The sequence below is a fragment of the Porites lutea genome, chromosome 10, assembly GCF_958299795.1.
Source record: "Porites lutea chromosome 10, jaPorLute2.1, whole genome shotgun sequence".
Taxonomy (NCBI): domain Eukaryota; kingdom Metazoa; phylum Cnidaria; class Anthozoa; order Scleractinia; family Poritidae; genus Porites; species Porites lutea.
The window spans coordinates 28,450,159-28,467,482 of NC_133210.1; the positions used below are offsets into that span (position 1 = coordinate 28,450,159).

The following is a 17,324-nucleotide window of genomic DNA, read 5'->3' on the forward strand; positions in this document are numbered from 1 at the left end:
CATCAACCAAGGAGGAAACTATCTTTATCACAACAAACAAACAAACAGAACAAACTGATGACCTTTTCACCAAACAATTATTATTTAACGTTTAAAATGATCTCTTAATAAATAAAATTGACAACCATAGTGGCAAACTTGCACAATCCTTTATGAGAACTAAGACATTTTATGTGATATAAGTGCATTCAATAAATACTTTTGAAAAACTTATTTTTGTCTTCATATATAAAATTTCACTGAGGCTTTGTTTTGTAAACAATTTTATGCCTTGGATGAATTAAAACATGGAAACAAACCAACTGGGACCAGATTTAAGTGCAAAAACATGAATATTAAGTTAATATTAAACCAATCAAGGAAACCAGGACTTTGAAAATATAAAGAATTATCATTCATTCAAAATATTTCTCCGTTCCTGGGGCCAGTTTCTCAAAAGGCCCGGAAATTTTTCGGACCCGAAGGCAAATTTTAAAATACAAACCTGTTAAATAGTAGCACAGTCCTTAGCACACAAACCATATTAACCTCCCCCGCAGACATTCTTAGGCGTGCGTCACATTTTTTCCTGCTCAGGTCAGCAGACGTTCGTGGGGAAGGAACGTGTGACACACGCCTAAGAATGTCTGCGGGGGAGGCTAAAACCATATTGCTTCGTTAACCGATAGTTTCATTGTCTTATTTTCAAAATTATTGAAACTTTGATCTTAAAATAATCAATGCAAACACAATAAACAAACAACAGCTTTCCGGGCCCAAAGAGTTAGCAGGACTTTCCTGGAACAGGCCCCTGATTGGCTATAATCCCCCGAATAATTCTTTATAACCAGCTGGGGCCGACCAAAGAAAAAACATAGACCCAATTTCACAGTGTACTCTCACCGAACCCAACCCCATCAGACGTGCAAGACGTGCAAGAAAAAGAGTTAGACAGAGGCAGAAAAACATTAGCCTGATTCTCAGACGTCCGAGGTCGTTCGCGGTCCCTTTCACTTCCCTCCCTCTTGAAAGGGACCGCGAACGACCTCGGACGTCTGAGAATCAGGCTAGAAAAACACTAGAGATGAAACATCTATCACATTAGGGGGCATCTATAACCAATTAATTCATGTACACTTTGAAACAAGCACCCTGGCAAAGTCCCTGCCCAATGAAGATTGAAGTAGCAAGATTAATTGTCCCTGAAACCCCTATCTACATGTGTTCTAACAGTTCTGTTTGCTATAACTCTTGATGATACTGTCCCTTTAAGGTTGGGTTTCAGAAAGAGAAGAATGGATCATGTGATCTGACAAAAAGATTTCATCCACCAAATTAATCGACCACTTCTATTTCCGTCCCAAGCGACTGGTCCAAATACAATTCTGATTTAAACAGATTCTTTACAACGCTATATTTATCCACGTGAGAGATAATCTAACCCCAACTGCTAAGACTTTATTTTTCTGTGCCCAATTTTCCCTAACTTCCACTTCCTTTCCAACGTGCAGGCTAGAAACTGGACTTTAGTGACCTTGAACAGAGTGTGTGACATCATGCCATAATAGGCCACTTCCGAGTTCCAAAAACCCTCCCTTTCAAAATGAGGCTAGGTGCACAACCTTTCTTGTACAAATGAGTTTTATTTGCATGAAAATGAAAAATGACCTCCATATCAAAGGCTGAGCACCTACCCTCGTTTTGAAACAGAGGCCCGGGGGAAATCGATAATGACCTATTGTGATACTAAACTTTGTCACTTGGTTTAATAGAAAATTGTTGCAAATCACTCCAAAACCCCAGAGATGGTCCACTGGCTCACAAAAGATGCATAATATGCTCTAACATATGACCTCAAAATATTCCTCACTAGTGCGTCTCATTGGTCGACAGAACATTATTTATTCGCCAGCGTCTGTTATGCAAATCCAATTGGCTTGAGCTGTTCCAAGTGATATTAAAAGTGGTTAAAGTTTGATTTGCTAAAAACTCCACTCCACTGGTTGAATTTTGGTTGTAAGTTAATAACTGAATGATGTCGGCCACATGGAAGCCAAGAGTAACCAGGAAATAAGTAGCCACGAAGTACTGCAGGTGATATGTGGGACGCGATAGGGGGAGTGGCACTCTTAGATGACTGAAAAAAGGCATAAATATAAAGAATGAGAAATGGTATAAATGAAACAATTTACAAGCAAGTTACCATCTTCATCCAGGGTTTGTACTCTTTTGAGCTGTTCAAATTCCATGACTTTTTCCATGACCTTTTCCAGTTTTCCATGGCCTTAGTTTTAGCTGTCACTTCCAAAAATTTTCAAAACTATTCTTGTTTTTGGTGATTTTTTGTACATATGTAATTCAGTTGAACAGACACAAACTCTGGTGTCCAACAATATGTGCTTCATTCGCACTATTTAACTATGTGTCTCTATCTTACTTTGTCCTTGCTTTGACATCTACAGTAACTAATCTACCAAACATAATACTTCAATTTTCCATGAATTTCCATGACCGTCAATTAAATTCCATGACTTTCCAGGCCTGGAAAATTGAATTCTTAAATTTCCTGACTTTCCAGGTTTTCCATAATCTGTACGAACCCTGTCATCACTGAGACCACCACAAACCACAATTCCCCATTCCAGAAACTAGGGGAATGGGTACAAGCTTTTGACACAATGATTTCGGGGAAAGCTTGTACCCAATTCTCCCTAGCGTTTCTGAAGTGGTAGGCTCGATTACCAGCCACTGTTTGGGGAATGACCCCACCCTCCTGCCCTGAACAGATGGCTGGATGCATAAGTTCTGTCTCTTCTTGAGGAAGACCAAGAGAGCAGTGGAAACTGAGCCTACTGAAATGGGTAATACTTTAGCTTGAAAAGAGGCTCTTCATGTTGGGGAAAAGGGGCTAAAAATCGCGAGCAGACGAGTGGGGAAAAATGACAACACTGCGATCGCTTAAATAATACACATCACCATAGCATCACTGCCAGCATCACTGTTAATACACCAACACCAATACCGTCAGCATCATCGTCATAATCAGCATTACCAACACTACCTCCATCACTCTTGCCATTTTTACCGAGCCATCTTTGAAATCACCACTGGGCGACGAGAAATTAACTAAAACAAATTTCAGAGGACATTCGCATGAAAAGTAGTTCACTTTTACCTGAATTTGTGCTCATGTGATTGCCTCAGCATGAGAACTACACACACTCCAAGTTCTATATTTAACATTAACGATGTAAAATTCTTCAATATTGTGATGGTTCCCTGCAAATCAAAGATAAGCATACTCGTCAAGGAAATGATTTGGCTTCATAGTGCTGGAAAAGTAAAAAAAACCTGTTTTCTAGAGTTTGTAGCAAAATTGACTATCAATAGACCTTAGGTTGTAGGAAGATTGAGGTTTGATTAGCAGGGTTATGGTCATCTTGACACCAAACCATTTTGCCACCAACAGAATCGCCAACAAAAGGTCGACTAGCCACCAGCGAATAACTCAGAAATAATTGACACCTAGGATTGCTTACCTAAGATTTTTACTTTTTTGTCCAGCTTATTTGAATATAAAGTCGACCCATATACAAATCTGTCGATCCTAATTGACATGTCCTTGCGTTGAATGTCTTATGCTCTTGGTAGTGCAAGAATGTAGCCTGCAAACGGCAGATGTTTCTCCTCGCTTATCGCCGCTGAGGGATGTTTCGCGGGGAGGAACGTCTGCGACTCAGCGACAAAAATTCCAAGCTGATGACGCCAAATCTGTCCGGAATCCGGTCAGAACGCTAATTGGTGGATGGAGTAGTTTCATTGTTCTAAGTATTGTTTACAAATGACAGAAAAAAGACAAAAGGCCACAAAGGTCAAATGTAAACAAGATGAATCTCTTAAAAAACAGTCAATATTTGTGGAGTATATTCTTCTCTAGAAGAAGCATTTGAGTTTTGCTGGAGCTCATTCGGAGATGAACACAACACTTTTCCAAAATCGACCAGGAGTAATGTAAAATTGAACAAATTTGCATTTGGAACCCCATGACTACCGGATTTATTATGTAAACATTGATTTATGTCATCAGTATGGAATTTCTGTCGCTGAGTCGCAGACGTTCCTCCTTGCTAAAACGTCCCTCAGCGGCGATGAGCGAGAAGAAACGTCTGCCTTTCGCAGGCTTGCAAGAATGATGATGAATGTAAAATTTGACATTTGAGAAATTTAAAAACTGGCAGAAACTAGTCATTTCTTTGAAATCTGAAAATAAAGTAATGGTTGAGAAACTTCCGTTCATGAAAGTTCGAAATGATGCTGAGCTAAGTTTAATCTATTCTTGATGGTGATTTTGTTGGTAACAAGATGGTTTGGTGGTAAGGTGACCAGGTACTGATTAGCAACCTGACTGTGGCATGCGTGGAAGGGAAATGGGAAGGGGGGAAAATCAAAGGGAAAAGAGAGGGGAAAAGCAACCCCTCTCCCATTTTCCTTTCCTTCCTTTGCCCCTTTTGACGCCTGTCAAGCAACTTATGTTTAATGGTAACTATACTTGTGGGAAAAGCAACCCCTCTCCCATTTTCCTTTCCTTCCTTTGCCCCTTTTGACGCCTGTCAAGCAACTTATGTTAAATGGTAACTATACTTGTGGGCAAGAAGAGGAGCCCGCAATCCTAATCTCCAGGTTTTTATTACCCATGCACCGAATGTATGTAGCCAGCATTCATTTGGACCTCCACTATGAATGAATGGGATGTACATTGCATTGGAATGCAATTTGATCACATGCGTTTGGACCTTTCTACCACTCATAGTCTGATCACGCATTTTTTGACCATCTGTCACATAAAACGCAGAGGACAACGTTGGAGCAAAAGTGTTTTGACCTTCTAACATTGTCGCCCACACTCCATAACAGTTGGTTATATTTACTAGTACTTAAAAAGTCAAAAGCAGTAATGCATAGTGAACACAGTAGCAAAACACAGCTACACTCGAAGACTTACATTGGGATTTAACGTGGCTACAGCGAAAACAAGTCCAAAAAGAGAGATGGGTATGGTCACTTTTAGAAACCTATCGACAGAGAAGGAAAAGTGAAAAATATCAGATGACTGATCAGCTTCAACAGAAAATAAAAGACTTACGGCTAAGTTCTCCCACCAATCCTATTAGTATTTAAGACTTATATGAAATGTTACTGACTGCATAGACACTGTGCACCTTAAAGTATAGCTACCCTAACACTTTTTAAAACTTAGTTGGAACGTGGGTTTACTTAGACCAATTTTTTATATTTCATTTATTTCACTCAAATGATTTTTTCGCTTAGGTGACCTCAACTAGCAGAGCTAAGGGACTGACCTCCTCATGTTGGCTCGCCAGTAGAAACCATCCCATTTAGATTTCATTTCCTGCCATTTCGCTTGCCTTGTGGGATAAAAGGATTCAAACCAGCTGTCGACTTTGTAAAAACACATGAAATGAGAAAATTAAGAGTGCATATTAAAATAATATTGATTTGTTGTATTTATATTAACTCCTTTTCTTAGATAACTAATGCCAACATATATTGTAAATATCTTTGAGTGCGAAAAGTATCAGAGGTAATAAACGAGACCAACTATTACAGCAGCTGCAACAGCACTTTCATTTACATTTGAAAATTCAATAGAAGTACTACTAATTTTGTACAAACAGGTAATGGGTTTTAAAAAAGGTTTAAAGGATTGTTTAAAATGGAAGGTGTACTTAACCTATGCAGCTAGTTTACAGGCAATCCACTCAGATAATTCAGAAACAAAGAATTCAAATACAACAGAACAGGATTAAAAACCCCAACTGGCAGGAGGCAACCAGTTGGCTATTTCCAAGCGTGGCCGAGGATTTGAACTCAGGAACGACTGAGAACAACTGGAAATCCAGCTAGTGGCCAGAGCGGGATTCGAACCAGGGAGCCGTATTGCGAGTCCGATGCTCTGACCACTCAGCCTGCGTGGGGGTGGGGGGGGGGGGGGTGCACTTTTCTGAAGTCGTCCCAGGGTACGCCTCTGCCTTGGAGCTAGTCAACCAGTACTTGTTCCCCTGAAAAGGCTTGCTTTTGTCGCAAGGAAGCCGGGGAAATGGGAAGTTGAGGTGTGTGGATTTCTTTTTTTTTTCGGGGGGGGGGGGGGGTTGCGCAGTGGCAGGGGAGCCTTCAAAGGAGGGAGTCTGTTACAGAGCATGAGAATGGAGTGTGTGAGAGTGAACACCTGTACTGTACTCAAAGGTTTACTTACTCACCAAAGTGCTTCATTCCTGTAGCCACTGCAAGAAACGAAACAGTAACACTGACGATAACCAGTACTTGGATGAGTACAGAAAGCCAACTATAATCTGGAAATGTTGACTTGATAATCTATAACAAATTAAAGGAGAATATTGAATACTGAATGAATACTTAATGAATGTAAAGATGACTGAAGGAATGAATGAATGAATGAATTGATACGCGACGACTTCACACAAAATGGAGTCTTGCCTCTTTGTTTTAATAACTATTACACAACTGTTACCTTTGACATAAGAATGGCGGAGATGTTTCCATTTCTTGCAACCCTGTGGGTGTGAGAAATTACATTATCACCTTACATTTGTATATTATATTTTACATTTAACATACATTTACACATAATTACCACACAATTATGAAACCTGTCTCTAGTGACATTGCAAAACTACATTACAACAGACTGTTTCCTCATTCCTTAGCCTTCCAAGCAAATGTTTTGAGGCCTCCTAATGCCAATGGGAGCAAAAACGTCACTAAAAAGTGACTTTGCGCTCATTGAAACTTCTGTAAACAGTTCTCCATATGTTAGTTTTAATATTCGTACAATGTTATCTTCCCTTCTAACAACATATCCCCATGTATCTTTCTACGTTTTCTTTACCCAGTTAGACTGCCTTCTCATATTATCGATAGTTAGTCAGTTTTATTTCAACCAACTGTCTCTAATCTGTAGACTACCAGTTGTTTCTTGGCCAACAATTTGCTGACAGTCAATCAACATATTTTTAGGGAGCCATTCATCATTTTTGGGATGATGACTCCCCGCCCCCTTCCCCCCCCCCCCTCTGCAGAGGCTCATATTTCAATTGAAATAAAGTCCTAAAGTGTGATGTCATAAAAGATTAAATTTGTGAAATTATGAGATTTGTTGGGGTATTATGAAAGAATTTCATCCAAAAGGCCTACTTGCGAAAAATAAGCATTCCAGGGCAAGTTGCCTTTGAAATTGCCCAGTTATCACTTATGCACTGATGACTCCATACAAATCCTATGAAATTTGACTCACTTCATAACATTAGGAACCAAGTCAAATTTAAAATGATTTGTATGGAGTCATCAGAGCAAAATGGGACAAGTATCTCTGCAACAACTTGCCCCACAATGCTAGTTTTTGGCAAGTAGGCCTTTCAGATGTTGTTCTTTCAAAATATCCCGACAAATAACCATACTTTCAAAACTTTAATTTTTATGATGTCATCACTTAAGAATTGAAAAAAAAAGGATGTACGTGGTGGATGATAGGAAGAGGGATGCGTCACAATTGCAATTTATTGGGCAATCATTATTACCATATTTTTTGCACAAAAAGCGGGCGATTAATTGAGGGAGGCAATTATTTGAAATTAATATTCATTCAAAATATTTCCCCGATTCTGATTGGCTAAAAGCACACGCATAATTCACCATAACCAGTTTCTGATGACCAAATTGGAAGAATTTTGTGTTTAACGAGGAAATGAAGTCAAAAATGCAGCGTTTGTGCAGGTTGAGGCACCGTTAACCGAGAAGACCTGGGGACGAGGTTAAGTTGTTTTGATTGCGAAAGTGAAAAATGGCAGACATTTCACTCGTTTCAAGAGTAAGAACTAGGCAAAAAAATAGCTAAAAACATGGGCAGAACAGCTAGAAGACAACTCGAAGGTGACATCTGCTATTTGGAGAATACTATTTTGCACAGTTGGACAAACCTAAACGTGCACTATCGAAGATGAAATTAACATCGATGGATCGATGGAGGTAAGCATGTTTTAGCCATGTTTTTAAACTAGGAATTATTTTGAATGAATAGTAAAACAATTATTGAATTTGGCTTTCGTATCATATGAAGAATTATGGAGATCTCGGAGGGTGTTATCCGTTGAGGCCGTAACACCTTCCTCGATCTCCATAATTCTTCATAAGATACTCAGCCTCATTCATTAATTGTTAAATAATGTATTGCTCCCTGTAAGTAGTGTCCTAAATATTTTGTTTTATTCTCCCATTAAATCAGAAAATGATCACATCAAATTAATATAGACTGAACAAGGGCTTTTTAAGTGTTCCAAATTTGGTTCCTTGATTAATTTTCAAAGTCAATATCCTCCACGGCATCAGAGCTTAACCCTTTAAGCCCCAATATCCACATACAAATTCTCCAAACTGATCTCCATAAATTTCCTTCAAGAATAGTTGAGAGAATTTGATAATAGATTTTATCAAGTGGGTGATCATTTTATTAATTCTCATAACTTATCTCGAGAGTGTATGGATATTGTTAGGAGAAAATTGATGTTGGTCACTATTGGGACTTAGAGGGTTAAATCCTCACTGAACAATAATTGATCAGACTTCACCTTGACAGAGGGGGGGGGGGAGATAAAAGAACGAGAAGATTGTGAGAGGGGTGGGGGCCGATTATTTTAGGGAGGCAATTATTCATTTCTGTCTGAGGGCACTGATTATTTGAGGGAGGCAATTCATCAAAGGACGGCTATTATTCAAGGAAATATGGTACCCATCAGAAGCTACTAAGAGTATGCAGAAAAATTTTTTATCCATTACGTTTGACTGAGCATTAAATCCTTAATTTAGTACAAAGAAATTTCAGTGGCTTACCAAAAAACACTAATTATAACACAAGTTATTATTCCAGCGATAACAGACCAGCAAAAACCACGAATCTGTTGGAGAAAGTTAACAAAAAGTTTGTTAAAACATATATGAGAGAAGAGGAAATGGACATAAAAGAACACTGTAAATTAATCTGAAATGTCAGTCATCTCCTACCCCTGACCCTGGGGGGGAGGGGGGTGGTACTTTAGGACATTTTGGGTGGGGATGTGCCACTGGGACACTGGAACCCTTACCCTATACCAGAGCAAGTTCAGCTGAATTTTGCTGCCCTATACTAGACTAATAAAAGTCCCCAAATCCCCCCTATCCTAGAGTAGCTGTTTTCATGAGGTCATCTGCACAGTCCAGCCAAAACAAATCCGATTTGTTTTTTTTTAATTTTTGAGTGGCAATTCCTGGTTACCCTATAGTCTAGACTAAAATCTTCAACCAATTGATCAGTTTCCTGGAAAATAATACCCTATTCTAGACCTAAGGTCTCTGATTTCTATACCCTATCCCAGAGTAAACTGATTGAAAACCATACCCTTCGGAGCAGCACATACCTATATAGCCCATATATGGCAGTACGCCACCCAGGCCCCTGAGCCCCAGTGGGAGGGCCCCCCTACCACGCTGAGGGTAAGGGAGAAAAGATGGCTGCGAGCACCTGCAGAGATAGAGGTAGCTGCAGGTAAAGAAACTTTTCTTCTACATATACAGATGCAGGTATAGTAAAAAATTATTAAAGAAATGAGGAAAGAGTCTTTTCCTGTGATCTCTTCTTAAAGAGTCAAGGAAAGGGGGGGGGGGGGGGGGGCACAAGGCAGTGAAAACTCAGCAATTCCCATTAAAATAATGGTGTGCTGATGCAGGCTCAATGAAAATCCTGATAGGAATGCAAAATCTAACACGCACTTTCTTCTGTCTTCATGGTAATGCCATGCAAAATTAGTTGGTTTCGCAAGGTCAGGTCATCTATAATTTACTCCTAAAATTGCTGCTCCAATGATTCTCATGCTACAAGAATTGCATAATTAAAGGGCAATGTGATTCAGCATTCTTATCACGCAGGAAATGAGACGGGTCTCAGGTAAATGACCCTACAAAGAAGGCTTCCTGACCCAACATGACATATTAGTATTAGGTTACATGTAACAAAAAAAATTGGCATGTAGTCTTGGTGACCCCTCAGATGGTCTACATGACCCCCCACTTGAAAGAATCAACTGGAATGCTGCTCTATATAGTATACTTAGCAATCAAAACACTGTACCTGTGAAGCTGAAGGAGCTATCTTTTTAAAAAGAACAGGAAGGATATTTACAGCAATTCCTACAAAAAAAGTCAAAATATCAATGTTTACTCCCTTAACCACAAACTGATTAGCTCTTGGTCTGCCAAGCGGCAGGCCGTGGGTTTAAATCCTGGCCAGACTAGCCCGTCCAAGGCTCCAAGATAGTGCACCTGTTGTAATGTGCAGAAAATTAATAGTGAAAACTTATGCGAAAAATGCACAGGGACTGGGGAGAAAGGAGGTGCCTCGGACAGATGACGTGTGTCTGATTTTTGCTCTACCTTACTGTTTTCATGGTCTCCCTACTCTGAGTCTGGCACAGGACTGAGAAGAAAGTGCTGTGTTAGTTACTGTTGGTATAGCCTGCATGCACACATCTCCTATTTTCTTTGTTTCTTCTGCACAACCAAGGAAATGGGAAATACGTGCATCCAGAAAAAAAACTTCACTAGCTACAAATGCCAGCACATTTCTGCAAAATCTATCATTCATACATAATTTGCACACACTTAGTTTTAATACAGAATCAAAAGTTTGTCTTCCAAGTGTGAGTACATGACTGTACAAAAATACAAGACATAGAGATGTTTAAACGCAAATTATTACTCTAGAAACCAACTATAAAATTATCTTAATGTCAGGTCATACTAACCTAAAGCCACAGTCCCCAAAACAAAAGGCTGACAAACATGCTTCAATTCACTGTGATTACGTTTGGGGTTAAACTGTCTTCCTATTAACGTGGAACCACAAACCTGCAAAATATTACATTAAATAATAGTTATTATGTAATAATAATAATGAAAAAATTATTCTACTGTAGTTACAATGTTTCAATATTCATCTATCTCGACCAAGTAATATTGCAGGATGTCTTGCGACTCTACAACTTTAAATCTGTGGATGAAATCCTATGGTTATGTTACCATTCAAATAAGATGTCTTTGGCAGAAACTTCGACCAGTACTATTCACTTCTTAGGATTTTACGAAATTAAAGATATTTGGAAGTTTGAAGAATTTTTTGCAATACGGTAGTCACTAAATGGAGTGGAAGGGCTAGTGGAGGTGTGGGGGAGGATAGAGGAATGGGAGTCCACCAGGAGAATAGGGGGTAGTAGGGGTATTTTGTCAGGGGCACCCAACGTCAATTTTTAGAAAATATCTGTTGGGAAGACGATTTGAGGTCTACAATTTTCAGAACATTTGTTGTGAAATTTCTTGCCTGCCTGCCTCTCCTAGGATTTTCGAACATCTAGGAAATGGTATAATATTAATTTTTATTGTCCATGGCCGAAATTTTCGAAAAGGTAAGTTTCGATCCCTATAATTTTCAGATCACTAGACTTTCAACTAGGAAATCCGAACAGATGAAAAACTTTTAGGGGATAAAAATATACTTATATCTACCGTTCAAATACTAAAATACGTTCAGCAATGCTATGTTTAAGTGGTTTTGAACTATATTCTCATTGGGAGCCCCTGCTTTGTATTAGAGGTGGGAGAGGAAAGAGTGGGAGGAAGGGCAGGAAGCAGGAGATATTAAGCAACAATGCTATTAATATTCTGCAATCCAGGAAGGGCTTAAGGGAGGAAATGAAGAAAAATGGGGCGGGAGCCAGGAATATAAGCGAAGTATGGGAGGGAAGAGGTTTGTACCCCCTATCCCCACCCATAGAGATTCCACTGAAGAAGATCATAGGATTTAAAGGCGGGATGTTTATGTACTTTTTTAAATAGTTAGTGAGCCAAACTTACAGCAATAGTAGAAAATAAGCAGCCATTAAGAAATGTCAGCACTGACACAAAGGGTACAATAAAAGAGTTAACAAAGATGGTCAGGAATGCACTGCACCACACAAGCACTGCAGGTATCCAAACCAAACTGTTAAAAGAATGGTAACAAACAGCCGAATTAGATAAAAGACATACACCAGGTGTATAGTTAAACAGCATAAAAATTAATGTAAATTAAAAGAACTCACTTCATATTCAGCAGCTGATCACATAGCTGACTTGCTTCTAGAGCATTACTGATAAGAAGAGAAATACTGAAAAGAACAAAAAAATGTTACATAAGCTGAAAAACCCTGTAACGTATTGAGTAGACAACATGCTTTTTATTGTGGGTATTACTGTATTTACTCAAAAAAGTGCCGCCTGGCACGCTTATTAAATTTTTCATGCCTCAAATGTGGCATTATTTGATGGTGGCATTTATTTGAAAGTTAGATCTATATGACAAAATTTGTTTTAACTATGGTATTATATCCACATTAAACTAACAAAATTAACGTCTTTTTATTTTGATTATATCCGGGCAGCAGCATTTATTCGGGGGCAGGTCTTATAAACTTTTTTGTTCCAAATGCAGCACTTATTCGAGGGTAGCACTTAATCAGGGGCTGTGCTAAGTCAAGTAAATACTGCATGTTGAGAAGCACTTTGGAAATTTTTACCAAATTTTTTATGATACTGAGATGGGTACCATTAATAAACTACTACATGTACAACCTCTCCTCCCACCCTCTGACTGATCATAGGGCCCTTGTTTGAAAATGGGTTTGGGAAGTTAGTGAACCTGTTTTCATCCAAAAAATAGCTTAGAAGAGAATATTCCATGTTGTATTATTAGACTATCTGAAAACCCTTTAATTAGCAGTGGATACTCTGTGCATTTTGGGTTGTGTGCACTGCTTGGAATCTAAAACAGTAATAAGCCTATATACAACTGTATATGGTATTATCAGAACATACAGAGATGTAATTACTTGCAACTACTTGACAAGGTGCATTGTGACAATAGCCCACCTGATGGGTTTGAAATGGATAAAGGTGGACAGATCCCTCATTCTACAAAATAACCATCTATAGACTGTATTAAATTATTCAATTTACAGTCTGATAACAAATAAAACCTTACAACATCAGAAGTATGATCACTTCAAAGATCTGTCTTAAGCCATTGCACAGAAACAGTTCTGCCAATGTGTGAAGGCTGGGCTGACTGTGCACTGCATCTTGGTGGTTCTCCCTTATTGGAAGTGGTACAGTACCACCAACCTTGCCTGAAAGATAAAGAATGATAAGGAACAATTCCCAAGCTCAAGAGGGGGCTGTCGTTTAGAGAAATGGCAATCAGTTGTAAAAGTCAGCAACTACGGTAAAGATAACTAACTTTTCTTAAAATATATTCTCTTAACTAGTAGTAACTGCCTATCGGCCTGCACCACGTCCCATGCATCATTTGTGCGCTGTCTTCAGTTTTAACAGTCATAGACAACTTTAACACCTACAGTTCATAGCCTGTGTAGGGGTAAAAACTCTTCCAAAGTAAACCCCTCTGACATCAATTAAGTGGAACAAACCACAGGAAATTAAAATTTTAGATCTCAATAGGAGGTTCTAGGTTTTTTTTATTCCAGTTTTCTTAGGTGTGAATTTTCTTGGTTCATGTGATTTTTTAACATTAGTTTTTGTCATTTTAGAACTATATTTTAGCAATTTTACTTTTTATATGCAGTGCCCTACTGAAAGCCACATTATCAGTACTGTAAAAAGAAGTTTCTTCTTCTTATTATTATTATTATCATTACTATTATTATTAAACCAGAGAATTCTTTTCCAATTTGCACCTGTACTTACTTCCTTCAAAATAATTTCACATTAAAACATTTCCCACTAGAACAAAGCTTAGGAAATGCCCAGCAGGAAAAAAAAAACAGAGAAGAAAAGAGAAAGAGAGGAGGAAACTGTGAAATGCTAATTACGCTAAGGAGACAGCGACAATTGAAAGTTTGCCTTCTGTTCTAACCAAATTGTGTAATTAAGTTGTAATAATTTTTGACAACAGGAACGTGACAGAAGAAAGTATACATCTTAATCTTGCTTCCTTTTGCAAGGACAGTGATCAGACAACAGCTCAACTAGCTTCAAACAGCTTTTTTCAGCAAACTTTCAAGGGCAAATAATAGTTCAAGTATTTTGAGCTACACGTACCGTATTTCCTCGAATAATTGCTGGAGGCGATTATTTCTTTTTTCACACAACAAGGGGATGATTAATTGAGCTGAGGGAAGGCGAATAATCGAGGGAGGTGATTATTTCAAATATTGCTTACTGGAAGTTGTGCCCTAAATGTTTTGTTTTATTATCCCATTAAAATAAAAATGATCACATCAAAATAATAAACTAAACATGGGCTTTCTTAAGTGTTCCAAATTTGCATGCTTCCTTGATTAATTTTCAATGTCAATTATTGATATCCTTGGTGTCACAGCTTGAACAGGGTTTTCATTAAGTATTCTAGTAGCAGGAGAAAGGTGTAACATTACAGGAGAATATTTTGAAAGAGGCTCCTCATCAGCTGAATAAAAAAATTTTCACAGGCTACCGAATGTTAGCCAGAGAATTTTTCATGGTACTAAGTAATTAAAGAATTCTCTGATCTCTGATGCCTCAACTCCCTGTTGAATGAGGCCCTGCCAGGGAGTGGGTACCATGTTGCCCGTCTGAATTTTAAAATGTCTCGTGTCGGTGTTTATAAATGCTTGTCGCTTATTGCGGGCTTTGCAGTCACTGTGGCAATTTGGCCGTGGGAGGTTGTCTCTTGTCGCGATTTCATTTTATGCGCTGTCGATACCTTTTGGGCCATGTCACTTGTCGGAATTTACCCTGGTAGGGCCTCTTGAATTGTTGATGATCAGTTTTGCTGGATCAGATGCCACTTCAACTTGACAGGGAGGGGATAAAAGAAGAAGCAGATGGTGAGAGGGGTGGTGGTGGGCAATTCCTTAATTTATTTGTTTAAGGGGGGGTGATTAATCAAGGGACGACTATTATTTGAGGAAATACAGTATATGTGTTTTTAATAAGGCAGAAATCCGAGGGAACCAATTTCTCAAAAATGTGATATCGACCTAATACAGTGTAGGCTTTTTATTATAATTTTGTTGGCCTCTAACAATTTATATTTTCAAATGCACTGTATCAATGTAGATTTTACTATAAACTGCAAAATCACTTTTACTGGGTTTGCTATTCAAATTTATATTTGTGTACGGACTATGATCGATCTTACTTATCTCAAATTCCACATCTGACAGTTTGTTTACTTCCTCTTCTTCTTCTTCTTCCACAACACTACCCCCCACATCATTAAGGGGGATATCTTCGTCACCAGGAATTAACTAGTCAAAGCAAAAATTCACACGATATTAAATACATGTAAAAACAATGCACTTTCATTTTCTCTCTTTTCCACCTTGGACAGATTTTTGGTGAAACCAACCATCTGAAGCTGCCAGGAAATTTCAGTTCCCCTTCCAGTCACCACACTGCATATAATGTATATCCCGTGCAGGAGGCTCTGTCCTGAGGGCCAGCCCCTTTAATTTTCCATTCATATACCATTTTGGACAGAAAAGGGACCTCTTTCAAGGGCTGTCAAAAAGATTTTAAGTAGCAGGCTGATAATGAATGGTAGGTGGCTTTGGAACTTGCACCAAAGGCACAAGTTCTTGAGGGCCGAGGCATCTACGGGCATGTTGAAATTCAGAGTCTTGGAAATGGCATTTCCAGGGCTTTTCAAGAGGTATTTTCCACCGCGGACACTGTGTTGTTTCGCCAGAATAGACTGGGAACAATGCCGTCAAAATGGCCCGGGCATTCCACACACAGTTAAAAGAGCCCCCGGGCTCTTATTATTTTACCAGAACTCTTCAAAATGGTTGAGTATCAAGAAACATCAAATCAAAAATAAATAAATAAAGTAATGACAATTGGCCTGACCCCTTACTGGCCTTTTTTTTTTCTTTCGTTACTGTAACTATTTATTTAGAGAGACTCAGACCAATAAAGTTGATAAAACAAAACAAAACACCGTATCATTATTTAAAATGCCTTTGTGTTTTTTCTAACACGTAGTGTCCAAACAGCTCTGATCTACAACTATCAGAACAATATCATGTCCAAAGATTTCTTGATACTGTACTACTAATAACACATTGTCATAAGCTTACAGTTTCTTCACGAAGTTGCCTCTTAGCCAGATAGTCCCGCTGCAAGAGCTCCACAAAATAAAACACAACCAAAACCTGCCAATAAACCAGATTAGTGTGAAAGTAACAATCTGGCATTCATAGAAAAACAGGATTTCAGAGCAATAATATTGTGCAAACTGCACCGTTGAATAATAAGAAATGACCTGACAAGTATAGTATGTAAAAAAGTGGCAGAGCCATACCTGCATAGATGTTTGAAGAAGAACAACGGCAACATACACTGTGAACCCGGACTCATTTAGCACTGTTGGCAGCCCTAATAAATGAGGATCAACCAAGAAAGTTTTTACATTGTATTTTGTACCAAATATTATGCATGTAGCCTGAGAAAGCAGCCGACATTCACAACTGCACCATAACTTGTACTATTCCCGTGAAATCACGTCGAAAGAATGACTGCAGAAATTCAATAGAAGAGATGAAGCATCACTACAAAGATCTGGGTAGTGCTTCTGATTGGCTGAAAATTTGCTGCATCCAATCAGAAGCTGTAACGTAAGACTGGACAGGGTAAATGGTAATGAACATTCCTTTTAGTTCACACTAACTGGAATAAAAGTAAAGGACTACCAAAAAAGCAGTCCTGAATATTTCAAAAATGACCATGTACCAAACTGTTGTGCAAAATTCTCGGTATAAGAGGGTACCCCATACTTTTTTTGGTGAAGTGTGATTATTTTCTGTGAAAATTGTGATTTAAGTTTTTACATTTATTTGTGATTCGTAATTCCTCATCCCAAGTCAATTTTTATGTGTTCTTGAAAGCGGTTTTTAAATATTATTATGCTTGACGAATGAATAATATTTTTACAAGAAAGAATTTTGCCAGGGGGTTAGCTCATTTGGATAAGCACCGACCGGTCTGCTGAGCAGGAGGTTTCTGGTTCAAGCCCCAGCTGGACCAACACTCAGGGCATTTAAATAACTAAGGTGAAAGTGCTGCCTTTGGGACTTTGTAAAGACACCTGCAAATGTTTAGACTTTCTAGTCTTCTAGAATAAGGATGATAAACCATAGGCCCCATCTCACAACCCTTGCACATGTAAATTCTGTGGGACATTAAAG

At 38.6% G+C, this 17,324-nt stretch overlaps 1 protein-coding gene across 2 annotated transcripts in view; it reads right to left on the bottom strand.

The window, feature by feature from the left end:
- Positions 1-1,054: 1,054 nt before the first annotated feature.
- The window catches only part of LOC140950970 (uncharacterized), an 18,486-nt gene continuing 2,216 nt past the window's right edge, over positions 1,055-17,324 (bottom strand). Inside the window, exons 3-17 of one of the 2 annotated variants that reach the window (XM_073400185.1) lie at positions 16,442-16,515; positions 16,218-16,292; positions 15,278-15,386; positions 13,121-13,265; positions 12,183-12,248; positions 11,956-12,082; positions 10,851-10,953; positions 10,178-10,236; positions 8,905-8,969; positions 6,530-6,572; positions 6,258-6,372; positions 5,340-5,439; positions 4,982-5,051; positions 3,155-3,258; positions 1,055-2,116 (exon numbers count right to left, since the gene is read on the bottom strand). In XM_073400185.1, coding sequence (XP_073256286.1) covers positions 1,849-2,116; positions 3,155-3,258; positions 4,982-5,051; positions 5,340-5,439; positions 6,258-6,372; positions 6,530-6,572; positions 8,905-8,969; positions 10,178-10,236; positions 10,851-10,953; positions 11,956-12,082; positions 12,183-12,248; positions 13,121-13,265; positions 15,278-15,386; positions 16,218-16,292; positions 16,442-16,515 — 1,523 coding nt within the window. In that variant the 3' untranslated portion in view covers positions 1,055-1,848. Of the gene's footprint in view, positions 2,117-2,955; positions 3,106-3,154; positions 3,259-4,981; positions 5,052-5,339; positions 5,440-6,257; positions 6,373-6,529; positions 6,573-8,904; positions 8,970-10,177; positions 10,237-10,850; positions 10,954-11,955; positions 12,083-12,182; positions 12,249-13,120; positions 13,266-15,277; positions 15,387-16,217; positions 16,293-16,441; positions 16,516-17,324 lie in introns of both variants that reach the window. The other variant, XR_012167225.1, reaches the window with a different exon arrangement.